The sequence below is a fragment of the Prionailurus bengalensis genome, chromosome D4 (assembly GCF_016509475.1).
Source record: "Prionailurus bengalensis isolate Pbe53 chromosome D4, Fcat_Pben_1.1_paternal_pri, whole genome shotgun sequence".
Classification (NCBI taxonomy): Eukaryota; Metazoa; Chordata; class Mammalia; order Carnivora; family Felidae; genus Prionailurus; species Prionailurus bengalensis.
Window position 1 is genome coordinate 46,054,071 of NC_057359.1, and position 19,699 is coordinate 46,073,769.

Here is a 19,699-nt window from a genome sequence, read left to right on the forward strand (position 1 = left end):
AGGGCCATCCTGCACACATACAGTTTAGATTCCTTTTGAGTGGCATAATCCAGTGATTCCTCTTGCATAGTGTGAGACATGCAGGATGCGGTGAATTTTCAGCAGATTCAAAGTGTGGATTCATCACTCGAAACTAGTCCTCTTCTCCAGCTCATTCAATATGAATCAGTATTATTATTATTGTTATTATTATTATTTACTTTTAATATATTAAGGTTTAAATATTTCAGGGATTTTTCCTGCAAGTCTTAGGCAATAACGAAAGGGATCTGAGACAGAAGAAGAAGGAAACGACAAAGACATAAGATTAATTTTCAGCTAAAATAAGCTCCACTCAATTACCTTTGGGGGAGAAATCGCTTTTATTCTCTGGGAGTGCTTGCAGCTGTTTGAACTTGGCTGATTTTTTTTCCCCTCAGATTCTCATCTCGGTTACCTGGACAGTGCACAACATGTTCAGCAAGTTGTTCAGTAGGTAGGAGGAAGTCACTGATTTATCCTTCCTACTTTCCCAACTACCAAGCAAATCCACTTCAAGGTGAGACTCCAGAAATACCTTCTGCATGAGTGACCAGCAGTTAGACCATGTGGCTTCTGGGATGGGATGATGTCACCAGCCAGGGTCTAAGCTTTGCTAATGCTTCTCAACTCTGCATAAGTCATTTCAACTATGGGTCTTGCTCTCTCCTAGTGGCCAGATGAGGGAAAAACAGTGATTAAAATCTACTCTGGGGCTTGTTTGTGAACCATTTTAAGATTCTCCTAATGGAGAATCTTTTTTTTTTTCCTACAGAGGGCAAAACACTTGATTACGTTAACTACCTTTAATGCTATACTGAGGGGGAAATTTTTAAATATATGAAAAACTTTTATATATATGTATTTAAAGAGGCCTTGCTGTGTTGAGAGAGAAATGTATACATAATATGCATGGCATATATTATTTGATGCTGGTTGAGACTTCCCTTAAAAATTGCATCTTAGGGGCGCCTGGGTGGCGCAGTCGGTTAAGCGTCCGACTTCAGCCAGGTCACGATCTCGCAGTCCATGAGTTCGAGCCCCGCGTCGGGCTCTGGGCTGATGGCTCAGAGCCTGGAGCCTGTTTCCGAATCTGTGTCTCCCTCTCTCTCTGCCCCTCCCCCGTTCATGCTCTGTCTCTCTCTGTCCCAAAAATAAATAAACGTTGAAAAAAAAAATTTTTTTTTTTAAAAATTGCATCTTAAACTTATTTTTTAAAAAGTAAGTCTCTTTAGAAAGGGCATAAAGAAAAGATTCATTGAGGTGGAAGATATTTTATTAAAAAAAGTGTGATTTGGTATAAAATATATAACTGAATTTGTTCAAAGGTATAGGGAGGATTTCACAGCCATCAGTTTTAACAGCTGAAAATGCATTTTCTTTCGTCAGTGTGTTTGTTTTTCTTTTAAATGATCATGAAGTGAAATGAATGAGTGTCTCCTGCCTGGCACAGGAATGAAAATTTGCTTCTTTCAAGCTATGAGAGTTTTGCTAGGATTTAATTTCTTTGTAAAGTCGAAGGTTAGAATGTATTCACCTCTAGCTTCTCCTGTCCAGCTGTAAGATTCTATTAGTATCTCTTTTCTAGGAATGATTTCAAGGGCATTCTCACAGAAAATTTTGGGGAAAAATGTACTCTTAGTTCCTTCCTTTCAAAGACTTGATTGTTTGAACCTACCCACAAGTCAGAATTCATTGCTGCTGCTTCTGGGCCCATCACTCGGCTCCGAATTACAGTCATTTACTTGCAGATTGATTTTTTCTACCAGGTTATAACCTACTTGAAGGCCAAAACTTGTGTCTTATTCATTCAAGGGTCCCCTTCCTCCAAGTATTTACAACAGCAATAGACTCTCTAAAAGCAGAGTAGAATTAGCAAGAACCTCGCACCTAATGAGTTTCCTACATTTGTTCAGTGACTATTGGATGTAACTCAGAAGTTGCAACTCAGTTTCACAGAGCTGGGCATAACTCAGTAGCACAGCTTCCTTCTTGTCTCCAGCCCATGATACCCAGACCAGCCCGTGTCCTGGTGCGGCAGTCAGATTGTTGTCTTACCCATTTATTTTCTCAGCACTTCATGAGTGCCGGGTACACCATTATCATCATTAACACACATAGTTCTCACTGCATTCCTAGTGCTTTACAAGTACTAACTCGAACTCTCACCCCCACCTGCTATTCTCTTCATTTTACAGCTAAGGAAACTGAGGCACAGAATGTGATAATATTCAACACCAAATAGTCTAGGGTCAGAGGCCACTTTTCTAGATCATAGTTCCTCCCATGTGGAGTAGCGTTACTGTTTGGAAACAAAATTAAATCTAAGGGTCATTTCCTGGGTAATTGACCATTCTTCAGGATTCCTAATCCCTTTTGATGTATCTTTCAGTTGCTAATCAAATAGAAGAGCTCAGAGCCTGTTTTGCCAAGAAGGCAAAACGTTATTAAAACAGCGGTGTTCAAAGAATCTAAACCCGCCTAGCTTTCTGAATTCATTTTCCCTTGATTCAGCCTTGGTGAAAAACAGAGTGCGGCCTGACCCAGCGATAACCCCATTAGGGAGTTTCTTTTGGTGCAAACAACAATTTAAGCAAATATGCCCTTCTGTTTTTTTCTAGTGCTCTTTGTTATTGTAGTAAAATCCAAGTTGGGCTTCATGTGGAATCGCAAAGAGGCACAAGGGGACTTTTCATTATATGCAGAAATGCAACAGAATGCTTTTTATGCCCCTCCAAGCAGTTATTGTTTATCTGCATGGCTAAGGATAGAAGATCTAAAAAGAAGCCAAGTGCTAGACGGGTCTCTGCTCCTTCACCCCGATGGAAGTTTCAGGTCCTGTGTGCAGTGTCTGGGCAAGTGCAGTCACTCTCAAAGCCAGGGGATCTGCCATTTCCTTTGCAGTTCAAGTACTCCAACTACAGACATTGTTCCTACTTTTAATCTGATTATTAAAAGCCAACTAAAGTAGTTAAATGTTTAAAAAAGGTGAAGACCTGATAATACGTAAGATACTCTGAGTACTCTGTTGACACTTAAATACTGTAGCCAAGGACAACGCAGGAAGTCATTTACTGCTATTAATCAGTAATCTAAAAGCTTTGTGTAGGTGTGCAAGTGTCTCTCCCTTGGCTAACATCTGTGAATTGATCACTGAAAAATCTGATAAAGGAACATTCTAAAAGTACACAGTGAAATCCAAATGATTGCCATCAATTACAGCTTACCTTTTGTCAGTCTCAAACTTGACATTTTAAAACGTTTTCGTTATCATCTTGCTTCAAAACCAACAATGCACCTACGGTTAAAATTCTACCTTTCATCAAGACATTTGAGACCTATAAGACTTAAACTTCTATTTCATACTGACTTTACTTCTATAGTTTTTAAAATAAAGATTTCATGCCCTCTGTATGCTTTCTTTTTTCCTGAAGATCTTGTTTCCTAATCCTGATCCATGAAAAGTACTGCCATCTGCTGGCCATTGGTATTTAACTCTGTATGAACAGTTTGGGGTCCTTGAAAGGACTGTGAAAAAGCACACCCAACCCATTTGTGGGTACATTTGTGACTTTAAAGTTGACCTTTAAATGATGACACCTCTGTGTGTATCTGTGTGTGTGTCTCTTTCCCGTACAAAGTGAGCGCGACAAATGTTAGACAATATTGACTGGCAAGGTTAAAAAAAAAAAAAAAAAAAAAAGGCTAAGTTTTGCTGCCCCCTGCTGTTCAAGTTTCTTAGCATATCTGAGCTTTCATTCTTGCTAAAACTAAAAACAAAATGTGTGTTCCTGCTTTTATTTATTCACATAGTTGTTCACTCAGTTATTTACTCAATGAATGAATACAAGCCGTACTACCTACCTATGAACCATGCTGTACAAGGTGACTGAGACAAGGAAAGAAAACCTGACTGAGACAAGGAAAGCAAAATGAAGAATTCCAAGGGAAAATGACATGAAAATCTGTTTTAAAATGCCCCTAGAGGGGCGCCTGGGTGGCTCGGTCGGTGAAGCGTCTGACTCTTCATTTCAGCTCAGGTAATTATCTCACAGTTGGTGGGGTTGAGCCCCACTTCAGGCTCTGTCTTGACTGAGCCGAGTCTGCTTGGGATTCTCTCCCTTTCTCTCGCTGTCCCTCACCTGCTTGTACTCTCTCTCTTCCTCTCTCTCTAAATTAATTAATTAATTAATTAATTAATTAAAATAATGTCCCTAGAGTCCATACATTCAGTTGTATCAAATCAGTGATGTTTGCCTTAATAATAGTCTGAGGAAGAGTGGGGAAGAGAAGGGAAGGGGGCAGAAAGGGAGGACAGGCAAGGAGAAGGAGGGGAGGAGAGAGTGGGCAGGACGGTGAACAGAGTGTAATCCAGTCATGGCAGCACCAGGAGGATAGCCACTTGTTTCCTTTTTACTTTAAGTCCATTTTAAGCATAAAACTTTTTTTTAATGTTTATTTTTGAGACAGAGAGACAGAGCTTGAGTGGGGGAGCGGCAGAGAGAGAGGGAGACACAGAATGTGAAGCGGGCTCCAGGCTCTGAGCTGGCAGCACAGAGCCAGATTTGGGGCTCGAACACACAAACTAATGTTTTAATTTAATTCTGAAATATCTTGTCAGATGATCTAGAATAAAATATTGCATCTGGTATAAGATCTCTGGGGAGGCCTGTGGAATTCTCAGCAACACCGTGCTTCCTTTTACTAACCTTTGCTCCATTTGGCCATAAAGCGATAATTTCAGTTTGATCAGAAGCTACCTCAGCGATGGCCAATCACTTACTCTTCGATTCAGCCGCTTGGAACCTATGGCAATACCACAGGAGTGCCATTTCTCCATGAAATATCGTCCATTGGCTTGAAACTTGGCAACTACCTCCCCACTTTACGTAGCTAACTAGGGGCTGTCTTTTAGGAGCCCCATCACATATCACCACCTCTGGGAAGTTTTTCCTGATTCTTCCTGAGCTACCAGTCTGATTAAGAACTCCTCTCTCGAATTTTCCCTCAGCACTTTATAAATACATTTTCCACTGCACTCCGTGAAATGACTGTTTAATTATTAATAAGCTCCCCTACAACCTCACCCTCCTTCTCGATCACTCTTTCCACCTCCTTGCCTTTATTGAAGCCTAGTCAACCATTTCCCTCCACAACTTTCTCCAGGAGAGGCCAAATGTTCTAGCGTTCCTCATGTATCATGGGACTGCCAGTCCCTCAACTGCCAACTCCAGATTGGTTTGCTTCCTGATGTCTATAAAACTAATACTATATTGAGGTCTCTGACCAGCCTTGTAGTTCTCTCTTGCCAGTTCCTCCAGCAGTTGGATCCTGGCTCCCTGCCTTCTCCTTTCCCCAAGTTCTGTTATAGACCATGGAGATACAGTATGATCTCAGACCATGCACACAGACAATATCTTCTGTCCTATCTAACGATCTGATTTAGCTGTATACTTTTCGGATCTTGCCATAACCTGGGGTGACTATTTTTCTAAAACCTTGAGCTTCAATATCTCCCTTCAGGACCTCCCCTCCTTCCATCTTTCACACCCCTTCATCCTACCACCACTGCGCTGAGCCTTTTTTTGCGACCTTCAGTTCCTTTTACCATCACCCAGCTCCTTCTTGGCCTCTGCTCCCTAGAAGGTTGGACTCCCATGACTGATGATATAAACTCACCTTCCCAATTCCGCCCATTCCTTGAGACCCTAGCAAGTCAGACAATAGAAGCCTACGAGGGAAAATTATACACCATTGTAGACTGGTACCATTTCAAATTTATGGTCCTTAATCTGACATAGTCCCACAACCATGCCAAAAGTATGCCATTTATCTTCAGAGCCATTTTGCAACCTCATCTCTCACTTTGTTGAGAATATTAAGCCATCAGGAACCTTCTATTAAGTTTATCTCGAGCTCCCATTCTGACCTCCTTTTTCCAGACCCACAGCTCCTTCCTCTGATACAGGACCATTCTCTTCATCAGTACTTCTGATCCCATCCCTCTGGGAAACTCTGAGATCCTGCCCCATTAGTCATCCCTCTCTATCAGTATCTTCCATTTTTCCTTCTGTGTGAACTTCTTCCCCTCTGCTTACAAATGTATTCAAAACTCTTTCATCGTTAAAGGGGAAGAAAACCAACATTGACTTCCTCTCCTCTTATCGTGTTTCAGTGTCGTCTCCTTTCACTTCCAAACTTCAGGAGGGAGGTATCTCTTGTCTCTTCCTCACTTCCAGACCATTCCTTTTGCTCTTCAGTCTAGTCAGTTTCCACTCTTGGTGGAATAATCAATGTGAGGGCTTTGTTTTTATGTTTAATATTCTGGAGTCAGATGGAGTAGAGAGCTCTGCATATATATAAAGAAGTGTTTAAAACTATTTGGTTTTAACATTAATATTCAATTTATTAAGGCCACAAAATAAAAAACAAGTTGTAAGTATTCCTTCAGTAATTACATTCAGTTTATAAATTGTCCTATTCTATTTTTACATTGGGTACAATGAGAAATACCTTCACTTTTTTACTGATTATTGTATTAACTATTATTGGTAACATTTCTATATTGAACAGAATAATTTTCCTCAGCTCTCTTTTGTCATTAGATTCAATTAAAAATTTTAAATTTTTCAAAAATTTTACATATTTCATTTTATATTGAAGCATTTCACATTTTTTCTTTTTTTTCTTTTTATTTTTTTAAATTTATTTTTTTAACATTTATTTATTTTTTTTTAATTTTTTTTTCAACGTTTATTTATTTTTGCGACAGAGAGACAGAGCATGAACAGGGGAGGGGCAGAGAGAGAGGGAGACACAGAATCCGAAACAGGCTCCAGGCTCTGAGCCATCAGCCCAGAGCCCGACGCGGGGCTCGAACTCCCGGACCGCGAGATCGTGACCTGGCTGAAGTCAGACGCTTAACCGACTGCGCCACCCAGGCGCCCCTAACATTTATTTATTTTTGAGACAGAGAGAGACAGAGCATGAACGGGGGAGGGGCAGAGAGAGGGAGACACAGAATCGGAAGCAGGCTCCAGGCTCCGAGCCATCAGCCCAGAGCCCCACGCGGGGCTCGAACTCACGGACCGCGAGATTGTGACCTGGCTGAAGTCGGACGCTCAACCGACTGAGCCACCCAGGCGCCCCGCATTTCACATTTCTAACAAGACACACTTAAGATACCTATAAGCAAAGCATTTCCAATAACTCAAATATTTTTTAAATGGAATTATTTATATACTTATAGAATTACCTATAATACATAGAAATATAGCAAATCAACTTTTTTGTTTTGGGGTTGGCTTTTTCTCTTTTCTTTTCTTTTCTTTACTTTTCTTTTTTTACTCACAGCTTACTATTGTCAGGCCAGAAAGGAAATGAAAAGATTTCAATAACAGCAATTTCTTTTACACTCAGATATTTCCCAATTTTATATATCCATCCCATCAGAAAACTTATTATGTATGCACCATGAATAGTTGTAAGAACCACTGAGCTATTTCTAATTTATAACCAGCTAATCACAAAGGCTCATATGGCATTCTTTAAGTTTGTCCCAGGAAGAAAGTTAATCATGGCTAATCCTACTCGAGATTATTTCTTACGAAATCTGATTAGCTGATTAATGTTGTCAAAAATAGCATGGTCATTGTCACCACTGAAGAGTTTGGGCTCTCAACCAATTTAATGCAACAGCCCCAGGGTGGTGCCAACACAAAGGGCAATCAACTTGGTTGTGATTGGAAAACCAAATATTTATGTAAAGCACTCTGTCAACATTTTGTGAAAACTGTGGAGTCTTGCCATTTGAATTGTAAATTACCACAGTTAAAGTTAAGGATCAAGTGATTTGGTCACTAGTTTATTGCTTAGATCTGGGCATGTCCAACCTACAAAACCTTTCTCTTAGGAGCCAATGACACTAAGACTCAAGAAGTGACTTGGCACTCCTTTCCTCTGATCATCACTCTCCTCCCCAAGTCCTACTTATCAAGCTCCCCATCCCTGTATTGCAAACTCACTAGTCTGAAGTATATCACTTGGTAAAAAAAAAATTAAGAAGCATCAGAGAACATTCAGGTTTTTCAAGTAGGTATGAAGTCAAATTTCACCATTTTAAGAAGACACACTAAGGAATTTGAATGTTGAAAGTTGAAAATCCTAGCCCATCATCATATATGTATACATATAAACATGTATATGTGTATGCATCATATGTATATATATGTATGCACATGTATATATATCATCATATATACGTATATGTAAATTTTGTCATGTCCCAATGTCTCATCCTTGTAGAAGATGGAAATTGACCTGACATTCCTTAATCCTGAGTTTTCCTCTTTCTACAGTGGGAATAATAATTTCTATCTTATAGATTTTTTTAGGAGATTAAATTGGTAAATGTAATTGACATGTAATTGTAATGTAATTGACATGTAGGTATTTTTTCAATAAATGTCCTTTCAGATAGCGAATTTTCTTTTTAGTTCAAGTTAGAAAGTATAGCTGACTATTTCTGTAGAATTAAAACATAAAATTGGGGTTTAGAAAGAAAGTATTTATACATGTTTCTATTTAATATATTTTTAAATTCAGGATATGGATCAAGACAAAACACTTGAAATGTGAATGGCTAACAATATATGAGAAAAAGCTCAGATGTACAAGGAGTTAAATACAAATTAACCACAAAATGGATTTATATTTATAAATATAATGCTTATTATTGGTGAGTATGTGGGAAACAATTTCATTTTCTTCCCAGGAGTGCAAGGTGGTGATAGCTTTCTGTAAGATAATTGGACCCTATTGGGTGCTTGCAAAATGTTCATTCCTTTTGATTCTCCAGCCGCACTCCTAGAAATTTATCCTTAGGAAAAAAATAATATTTAAAGAAGTATTTGTAGGGGCACCTGAGTGGCTCAGTCAGTTAAGCATCCAACTCTTGATTTGGGCTCAGGTCATGCTTAAGATGTGATATGGACAGCTATTAGCAACACCCTCTCAGTATGTTGTTGGCTGGGAGCTGGAAGTTGGGAAGGTATGTATGAGGGATTACCCAAAAAAAGAAGCTATTGAAATACCTGTACAGTGTCATAATCAGAATTGTTATAAGGTGGCCTGGGTACTTCTTTAGAATTTCTTAGAAAAAAACAGGTGTACAGGTGAACAGAGAGAATTTATAGGGCAAGAACAGAAGAATAGAGCAAGATGTTATTTTCATATACAGACTCTTGAGATACCTCTTGTGAATTCCCCATACCAATCAAAAAGAGAGACCACTAACTATTAAAAATGTTGCCCTCTGTTGATTTGAGGGCTTACTAAGAAAAAAAAAAATTATCTAAAACTTGGAAATAAGCCAAAAAGGTTACTGTCTGTCTTTTCAAAGACACAAGAAGTCATTATCCAACAAGTCTGCCCAAGGGTCATCTGCTTCCAGGGGTGAATGGCAAACAATGGCCTTCACCCTTAGCCAAACCAGCTCTCTACCTGTTTTTACATAGATTCAAACTAAGAATGGTTTTTATAATCTTAAGTGAGAGATGAAAAACTCTAAAGAAGAGTTATAGTTTGTCATATGTAAACACTATATAAAATTCAAATTCTAGTGTCCATAAAGTTGTACTGGAATATAGCCATGCTCATTCAATTAGACATTGTCTACATTTTCAAGCTTCACATACTCCTTGATTTTTGCCTCTTAATAGGTAAGGTTTGCAGACCTTACCTAAGGGGCTGTAACTTTGTTTTATTGTTTCTTATTGATAAGTGTTTAGACTCAGGTGGTAGATTTCTTGTTTGTTATGGTTGATAAGTTACTTTTTCTTTTTTTTTTTGGCAAAGCTGCAAATAGGATTGTTGGTAGATAAGAAAACTCCAAAGGCTACAGTTTTATTGTTTTGCAAAAACAGTTTGTATCTAATTTTGCCATCTTCTAACATACTATTTTCTGCTGTTTCAGCTTCTTACTCTCCTCCTTTGAATCAGCTTTGCCACTCCACTAGATCCTTTACTAACGACTAAGAGATTTTTTAGAGACTAAGTACATCTCTGACACAGGCGGACTATATATTCATTTGAGTATTATGTTTGTAATTATCTGAAAACTTATTTTGACACATTCTTCTAAAATTGGATTTTTATATTAAGAGAACCCTATAGTGGCTGCTGTGAGTTCAAATCACTTAGAGTTTGCCAGTCCAATCCTTCTCAGTATTTGCCTGCTTTTTTCTCATAATGCATCGTGATAAAAAACTAATACAGTCCCCTTGGAAGGTGGGTCCATTTGTCTTGAACTACATGCCACACACACACACATAAATAGTGCTTGACAATCAGCTGGGGGTGGGGGGGGCAGGGGAAGTGCCTGGTTTTCTACAAGAGGTTAGAAAATTGCTTAAATTTTGTCTAGAAGTGCTAATTTCCTCCTATTGGTGGTTTGTGAATTATATCACTCAAAAACCCAGACCAGATTTGGGACAATTTTCCCTTCACAGACATCACACGTTCAAGAGCACATGTTTGAAGATGTTGGTGAGGATGCGGACAAAGAGGATCTCTTTTGCACTGCTGGTGGGAATGCAAGCTGGTGCAGCCACTCTGGAAAACAGTATGGAGGTTCCTCAAAAAACTAAAAATAGAACTACCCTACCACCCAGCAATTGCATTACTAGGTATTTATCCAAGGGATACAGGTGTGCTGTTTTGAAGGGACACATGCACCCCAATGTTTATAGCAGCACTATCAACAATAGCCAAAGTCTGGAAAGAGCCCAATGTCCATCAATGGATGAATGGATACAGCAGATGTGGTATATATGTATACAATGGAGTATTACTTGGCAATCAAAAAGAATGAAATTTTGCCATTTGCAACTACGTGGATGGAACTGGAGGCTATCATGCTAAGTGAAATTAGTCAGAGAAAGACAAATACCATATGACTTCACTCATATGAGGAGACAAAACAGATGAACATAGGGAAGGGAAACAAAAATAATATAAAAACAGGGAGGGGGACAAAACAGAAGAGACTCATAAATATGGAGAACAAACAGAGGGTTACTGGAGGGGTTGTGGGAGGGGGATGGGCTAAATGGGTAAGGGGCACTAAGGAATCTACTCCTGAAATCATTGTTGCACTGTATGCTAATTTGGATGTACATTTTTAAAAATATAAATAAAATTAAAAAATTTTTAAAAAGAGCACGTTTGAGCCCTGACCTGCAAGTTACAGTACAAAAGTCCAGAAGTCCAGTTTAACCCCTTCCAAGTTTCCAACTCCTTCTCTGAGAGTCTTCTAATGCTTACAGGATCCATTCTATTCACAGGGTCTAACTTTGGGCAGAGAGGCAGCACAGAACAGAAACTGTACTTGCTGGTCACATTAGAGCACAGAAGTTGGTCAAGATCCCCCAATTACAAAGCAATCATACCCAGGGTATCTTCCTTCCCACAATGGTTCCCTTCTGATCACTGGGCTTCCTGCTCCCCAGTAGAGAAATCAGCAGACTCCCAGAAAACTACATCTTTGAGGGACTCCCAGCCTTCTGCCTTTTCAAAGGAACACCCCCGTCTTCTACATTTATTCTTTAGCCATTTCATTTTATAACTTAAAATAAACAAACAACCTTTACATTGTAAGAAAGGGTAGACCTAGAGCAAAAAGTAACAAAAGAGTGGAAGTCTTTACTATTTCAGTAAACAGCTTACATGGGCAGCACCCCCACAGTGGCATTTTAAATGAAAGTGTACTTGTGTCTTGTTTCAATGCTTTGCTGCTGTAGGGAAAGAGGAAAGTGTATTCTTTCACAGCCATCCTCCCAACCCCTAGGTTTATGTGTATTTTTGTATCTCAGAACATTACTGCCACCCAGCATTTAGTTTAGGAGAGTTTAATCCATCAAGGGAGGTTCAACTAGATTATCCCAGCAGGGAAGGGATGGGGACTTTGAGAGGAAAGGATTATCCCAGTGGAGGGCTCGTGCTCTGCCTTGGGGATGGTTGGGGAAGGGGGAATGCAGCAGGGGGATGCGGGAGTGGTCAGTCGGTGTCGAACAATGAAGACCATGAGTCTGGATTCTGAATCTCTGGTGTATTGGACATTGGCTGGGGTGGGAGAGGTTAAAGATGGCCTTGGCCTGCATCAAGCCAAACTGGGTTGGCAGTGTCTCATCCCCTCAAAAGCCTCCCCTCAAATTTAAGATGAGTATAGTATGCACATCAGAAAGGTCATCCTGTAGCCGGTTACTCTGTTTATTTCCTTTTTGTTACCTCGGAGTCTTGCGTCAACCTCATCCCTACTCGGTCCTTTAGGAATTCAGGGACAGGAGCACACCCCCGATTGGGTCGCGAGAGTAGGAAGATCAAGGCTCGGCAGCCGGGTGTTAGCAGTTGGGCAGAATGTCTGTGAACAGCCAGTTTCCTCCAGAGGAGTCTCCCTCCCGCGAGAACTTCTGGAACACGGACCAGCCTGATTTTACAGAGGAGGCCGAGGTTGCAGCTACCAGTGGGCAGAGCAGGGAGTGGCGCTCTTCCTCGTAGGGATCTTGCGAAAGGTAACAGATCTGATTAAAGGGCAAAGGTACAGAATCTGGGGCAGTGCAACGGCTCAACTAACGGTCTCCATTATTATTATAACTGTGAACCCCTTACTTAGAACTGGGGTGAGAAAGAAACCGCGGAGAACCGGAAAGGTCTGCCAAAGGGACCGGACGCGAGAACCTCCAATTGAGGAGGGGGGTGGCGGGGGCGATTCCCACACCAGCAGCCAATCCAGCTGTCCCGGGGAGGAAGAGGAGGAGCCAGGGCCTCCCCCGGGACTCCGCACTGCTCCGCGCGCTGCCACCACTACAACTAGCTCGGCTCCTGGACTCAGCGCGTCCGCCACCGCAGCCGCTTCCCCGCGCAGATATGGCCTCAGGTGCCACCCCCGCGGCGGTGAAGGTGAGATGAGCCGTCTCGGCGGCTGCAGTCCGCCCTGCTCCCGCTGGGTGGGTCGGGGACCGCGCCTTCGGGCCACGCGCCGGGCCTGTGCGCCCCAGCCACGGCCGGCAGGGTCTGGGGCCCAGCCCCGGGGGCGCTGGCCCAGCGGCGTGGGCTGGGGGAGAGAGAATGCTTGCAGTCTCGCTCCTCTCCCCCCACACCTTGGGCTCAGAGGCACCTGTGCCGCGCCAGGAGTGGGCAAGTGGAGAAGGGCGGTGGGCAGAGGCTGCGCTTGCTCCCCACACTCCCCCCCCCCCCCCAAAAAAAAAACGCTTCCCCAGCTCCACTCCTTTCCCGCGGGCAGCTGCTGGACTAGCAGTGTGGGCGCCCGTAACTGCTGAGACCCGCCCCCGGTGCCGGCCGGACTCACGCTTCCGCTCCAACTCGGCTCGCTGCCCGCGGCCCACGTGGGAGAACTGGGTGCTTGAACTTGTGCGAGCTTCCGGTTTTTTTCTTAAGCTTTCAAACGTAGGGCTTTTCTGTCCTGAAGTTTTCCCTGCAGCGCAATGCTTGGGGAATTCTGAGACTTTTTGACCTCACCGAAATGGAGTACCGGGCCGCTCCCTGTTTGGAGGCCTCTGGCTTTAAGCTGCTTTGTTTGCCACCTTGAAACAGTTAGAGATCGGTTTCCTTGTACCCTCGGACCTCACAGGTCTCCATACAAGGGATCTTTGTTCGGTGGAAGCTTTGGCCAGAGGAGGGCCCGAGTTCTGAAGGGTGCCTCGAGCTTCCCTGGGGCTTTTTAAACACATCCTGGTTGTAGTCTCGGGAGAGAATGTAGAATTACAGAGCAATGGAAATATTGATGATGAAACTTCAGATCTCTTCTAGGTTGTTTATGATTGGCTAAGAACTCAGTAAATTTGTTTGACTTTAGAAATTCTTAGCGGATGGGATAGGAAGGTCTGGGATAGATCCCTCTTCGGTTATCTCCTGATTCCCGCCTTTGTGTTCAGTTCTTTTGGGAGAAGGCAAATCTCTGCGGTGTGTATTCAGCCAGAGTGATGAGTTTATTAGCCCTTGCAGCTCTTAATGAGACACTTAGAATGAGAAGGGGTAGGGTAGAGAGTGTTGCATTCATACTCAGACATGAAACTCAGCTTTGACATTTTGAAAAGAATCTTGCGTTTAACAAATATTTGTAGAAGGCCTCTCCCTTGTCAGTAGCAGAGGACAAGCAGAAAATGTTTACCATGCTTATGAGCAAAGTAGGTGAGTTCCTTAGGTGCCCGTCTTTTAAGTGGGGGTTTTCCTGCAGGGTTTGCTGGGATGGTGACAATTAATCTGTCTAGCACATGGTTGAAACTTATTAGATGTTAGTGCTTATTAGCGGGGGAGCTGAAATAAATTTTACAAGTCTTTTCTCCAACAATTACTTTGCTAGGTCTTATTAGATGACAGCTTTCAGTGGCTAAGCAGCGGAAGTGATCACCTTTCCCTTATAGGAGTACACTTAAAGTGACATTAGGAGCAGAGAGGGATGGTTATGGAAACAGCCTCCCTTCAGTCTTGTTTGACATTCTCCAGTCACACAATCCCTGTGAAATTAGTGCAGTACACTTAAGTGCAGAACGGGCATTGACTAGAGCCCTGATGTAAATACTGAATGACATATATCTTTGGTCTTGGCGAGCTGCTGAATATAAAATTAAGAGGGACAAATAGTGCTAGGCCTGCTGGCTGATTGCTCTTTGAGCTTAGAAAGGTGACTGCTGTGCTTTGAGAAACCATGATGGCAACGCCAAATCCCTCAGACTGCTGAGGCTACGTCCTATGCAGGAGACACAAGGTGCCAGCGTGCAGAGCAAAATGGGCTCCTAAAAACCATACCCTGTCCCCAGATTGTGAAATGTAGAGCTGGAACATTTCTTAAGACCACATAGCCACACAGACCCTTTTTGTGGACATAAAGCTGAGGCCTGGAAAGGTCGACTAAGGTGTCCAGGACTATACAGCTGGACCTAGATAGTGATAGAATTGGGCCCAGAGCCCGGTGTGCCCCCAACTAGATGTGAGGCAGTTCCGAAATACGACATGTCCTGTTTTATTGTGTGAGTAGAGAGATCATGCAGCCTGCACCCCCCTGCCCGTGCCCACTGGCTACTCTCCCATGTTATTAAGGATAGCTGTTGTCTGGGAGGACTTCAGGGAGACATCATCCTCCAACATCAGTCACGAGCAGGTGGTACGTATGACCATGCAGAGGGCTAAACTGGTTTTTGGCACCCAGACAGAACATTCTAAAGGGCTCTTTCAGCTGGCTATGGTTCCCCCAGGCAGCTGCTCTGGGGGATTAAAAATAAGCCTTATTAATCACGGTTGTTATCACAAGGAGGAAATACGGTTCCATCATAAGTGTGCAGTGAGCTGTCAACAAAATGGTATGGAGAGAGACAGGCAAGTCACGGAGTCTAGACTGTGATGAATGGGCCTTTTGAGCTCTCCTTGTGGCTGCCTGAGTGTGGCTGGCAAAGGCCTTCAGACTGAGAGTCCTTGAGCAACTCTCCGAAACCAGGCCCCAACTGGAAGCTAGAGGCCAGGGAGCCTTCATTTTTTGCCTGGGGTCACAGTGGCCTTTTGGACAGGATGCTTGTAGGGCCGCCCTGAGCATTGCCAGGCATATAGTGCGTCCTGGACGCCTCCCCACAAAATGCCAGTGGCGCTCCTGCCCCCTTGTTGTGGCAGCCAGAAGTGTCCCCATGGGTTTCCCAACACTCCCAGGAGAGCCAGTACATGCTGGGTTGAGGGACCTGGGCCAGATCCCTGAGGCAGAGACTACCTGGTGAGGAGATGCGGGAGCAGCCCAGTTTGCATTCCGACCGGCAGAGAAAGACCAAGCAATAGGGGGCTTTTTGTTGTTGCTTCGAGGGAGGTTCATTTTTGTTTTGTTTTTGCTGGAAGTGGGAAGATATACAGAAACGGTGACAGGGGCGCCTGGGTGGCTCAGTCGGTTAAGCATCCGACTTCGGCCCAGGTCATGATCTCACGATCCGTGAGTTCGACCCCCGCATCGGGCTCTGTGCTGACAGCTCAGAGCCTGGAGCCTGCTTCGGATTCTGTGTCTCCCTCTCTCTCTGCCCTCCCTAGCTCTCGCTCTCTCTCTCTCTCTCTCTGTCAAAAATAAATAAACTTTGAAAAAAAAAAAAGAAACGGTGACAGATATTAATGCATTATTTCACTTGATTCTCATCATTCTATGGATTAAGGATCTCCTTGTCAGTACCGATGAGCAAACAGGTGATATAAATTTTTGTGTCCAATGGACTCTAATCCCTAATTGTGATTGTGATCATGGTATTCTATTTTTTAATTTTTTTTAATGTTTATTTTTGAGAGAGAGAAAGCGTGAGCAGGGGAGGGGCAGAGAGAGAGAGAGAGAGAGAGGGAGACACAGAATCTAAAGCAGGCTCCAGGCTCTGAGCTCTCAGCACAGAGCCCAACACGGGGCTCGAACCCTTGAACTGCGAGATCATGACCTGAGCCTAAGTCAGGACACTTAACCGACTGAACCACCAGGTGCCCCATGATCATGGTATTCTAGTCTGTGCCTCAGAAACATCTAAAGCAATCGTTTTCAAAGTGGATGATGCATCTGCGCCCACCTTGGGGATTTGTTAGAAATGCATGTTATCAAGCCTACCCCAGGCCTGCTGAATCAGAACCTCTGGGGGTTGGGGGGTCCAGCAATCTTGGTTTTATTTTATTTTATTTTATTAAAAAAAATTTTTTTTTCAACATTTATTTATTTTTGGGACAGAGAGAGACAGAGCATGAACAGGGGAGGGGCAGAGAGAGAGGGAGACACAGATTCGGAAACAGGCTCTAGACTCCGAGCCATCAGCCCAGAGCCTGACGCGGGGCTCGAACTCACGGACGGCGAGATCGTGACCTGGCTGAAGTCGGACGCCCAACCGACTGCGCCACCCAGGCGCCCCAGCAATCTTGGTTTTAAAGAGCCTCAGTGTATTCAGAAGCCCACTAGAGTGTGATAGCTGCTGACCCAGGGAGCTTTGAAAAGGCCAGGTTTCTGCACTCTTAACAAGCTCTTCAGACGCTTCTTGGTGTTCTAGTTTCCCATGGCTGCTATAACCGTTACACAGACTGGATGGCTTAAAACAATGCAGGTGTATTTTCTCGCAGTTCTGGAGGTTAGAAGTGCAAGAATGAGTCCTAACTGGGCTAAAATGGGAGTGTCAGTAGAGTGGCTCCTCTTGGAAGATCCAAGGGAGAGTCCGGTCCCTTGCTTTTCCAGCATCTAGAGATCACCAGTGTTCCTTGGCTCATGGCCCTGGATCACGTCACCTTCTTTCCCATTTGACCATCTTATAAGGATATTTAGGGCCTACCCAGATAATCCAGGATAATCTCCCTGTCTCGAGATTTGTAACTTAATCCAGTAAGGTAACATTCACAGGTTCTGGGGCTTAGGACACAGACAGGATCTCTTTCAGGAGCATTATTTATTTAGCCTCAGCTAGTCCAGATTTTGGCAATTCATGGTCTGGGCCATAGGGTGGGGGTGCTCATTTCTGGCTGCACATTAGAACTACCTGAGGAGCTTTAAGAACACAAACCTTGCCTTGCCCGGTTAATCAGAGTCTCTGGAATCTTGGACCTGAGCTTCAGTATTGAAAGTTCCCCGCAGGATTCTCGTATCCGGGAGCTGACCCAGGGGGAACACCGGGAACATTCCTGCTGCTGTGCCACAAGGGAAGGAAAGCTCTACAGAATACAATTAGCATTGAGGAAAATCCTTCTCAAAAAAGAAAAAAAAAAATTGGCCATTTCAGGAGGTGAATTATATCTTCAAGGGGGGTGTCTACCCATTAGAATAAACATCCTGACTTTGCAAGGGGTGGTTGGTTAAGTAAAGCTACGGATGTTCTGAGCCCCAAGGTTATCTCTGATCAGAATATCACATGACCAGATTAGTTTCCCAGTGCCGCCATAGCAAAGTACCGCAAACTGTTACTTAGGCAACAGACATTTATTCATTGTCTGGAGGCTGGGAGGCCAAGATCCAGGTGTCAGCACGGTTGGTTGCTTCTGAGGCCTCTCCTTGGCTTGCAGTCAGCCAACTTCCTGTGCCTCACACGGTCTTCCCTCTGTGTGTTTGTGTTCCTAATCTTGTTTTATAGGGATACCAGTCATAGTGGATTAGGGCCCTTCCTGTGACTTCATTTAACTTTAATTACCTCAACAAAGATCCTATTTCCAAAAAGAGTTGCATTCTGAGATATTAGATATTAGTGCTTCAAAATACGGATTTGGGGGGAACCAGTTCAGCCCATAACCATCACCTACAAGGGTGGCTTACAGAGAAGGGCATCTTGTCCGAGATGGAGCCACCAGCTATCTGGACCGTATTGCAGGTTTTCAACAGGCCACCCAGACTGAGACATTTGGCCACTCTGTCCCCATACAGCTGGGCTTCTGGGATTTTGCAAGGCCCTGGGAGGCTCAAAGCCAGGTTGGCTCAATTAAAGGAGAACTTTTGTCTCTTGTGCTTGCCAAATAGGTCAGTGGCAGCCGGGGCTGCAGGACTGAAATGCTCAGATCAGGGATTGCTGCCAGCTTGAGCTCTGGCCTTCTTGCCTCCTCGTGACCTTGAAGCGCTCAGAGGAAGCCCACCTCTCTGGCCTGAGCTAGTCTCAACTGTTATGGTGTTTTGAGAATGCCATCGTGGAGTGCTAGGTTCCTTCAGGTAGTGTATCTGGGCCTCAAAGTGATGGTGAGTGGTTCTTGAAACCAAGTGGGATATGTGAAATCTCCTAGGTCTATGTACCAGGGGAAAAGGACACAGGATAGGGGGTTAGTGTGAGCCCTTTTAGCATTGCTGGAAATAACCATTCTGGCCAGGTAAGCCAACATTTAGATAAAATGCTTTTGCACTCTCAGGAAGTCAAACTCTCTTCTCTTTTGAAGGAAGTTGACTCGGTGGTCTGTCAGTGGGAAAGTATGGAATGAACCAGTAGCTGTTATAATTTGGCAGTGACCATGATTGACCAGGTTGGGGGGGGGGGGTGTCTCTATTTTAGAACTTTATCTGGTGTAAAGTGACCTAGGAATTCCATCCTTGTCTCCAAACATATTTATTTCTAGCAGTCTAGGGTTTCCTGGATGGAGGGCTGATGCTTCTGACCCAGAAGGCCTAGTAAGGTCCTGTCGTTGCTTCCTGAGTGTGGATGAAGTCACTGATGGAGAGTCCCCTCCCTTCTTAGGTGTTTGCGTCGATGGCCAGAGTCATTATTTCTGTTCGCTCTGTGACCCCGGTCCAGAATTTGACCTCTCTGGACATCAGTTTCCTTAATACACGGAGACAGAAAAACTTTCCCAGTATGGTATGATGCTGTAAAGGACTCCAGGGGATATTGGAAGGTAGTAGTACATCGTTGTAGTTGAGCGTGAAAGACCTAGGTTCCTATTCCAGCTTTGCTCCTTACTTCTTGGACAAGTTTCTTAATCTGATGCTTTTTTTTTTTTTTTTTTTTGTCTTTGGTAAAGTGACTGTGACACTGTGGGGCCTATCTTGCAGGGTGGTTGTGAAGATCAGTTGAGGTAAGGCATCTGAAACACTCAGCCTAATGCCTGTGACTTGTAAGTACTCAGACACAATTACTTCATCACTAAGGCATTACCAAGGCAGGTACTAGATGGACTGTTGAATTGAGAGGCTCCACGTGAC

General features: G+C 43.5%; 1 protein-coding gene across 2 annotated transcripts in view; it reads left to right on the top strand.

The window, feature by feature from the left end:
• Positions 1–12,416: 12,416 nt before the first annotated feature.
• Positions 12,417–19,699, top strand: part of LOC122475348 (methylthioadenosine phosphorylase) — a 49,409-nt gene continuing 42,126 nt past the window's right edge. Inside the window, exon 1 of one of the 2 annotated variants that reach the window (XM_043567243.1) lies at positions 12,417–12,975. In XM_043567243.1, coding sequence (XP_043423178.1) covers positions 12,943–12,975 — 33 coding nt within the window. In that variant the 5' untranslated portion in view covers positions 12,417–12,942. The remainder of the gene's footprint in view (positions 12,976–19,699) is intronic. The other variant, XM_043567242.1, reaches the window with a different exon arrangement.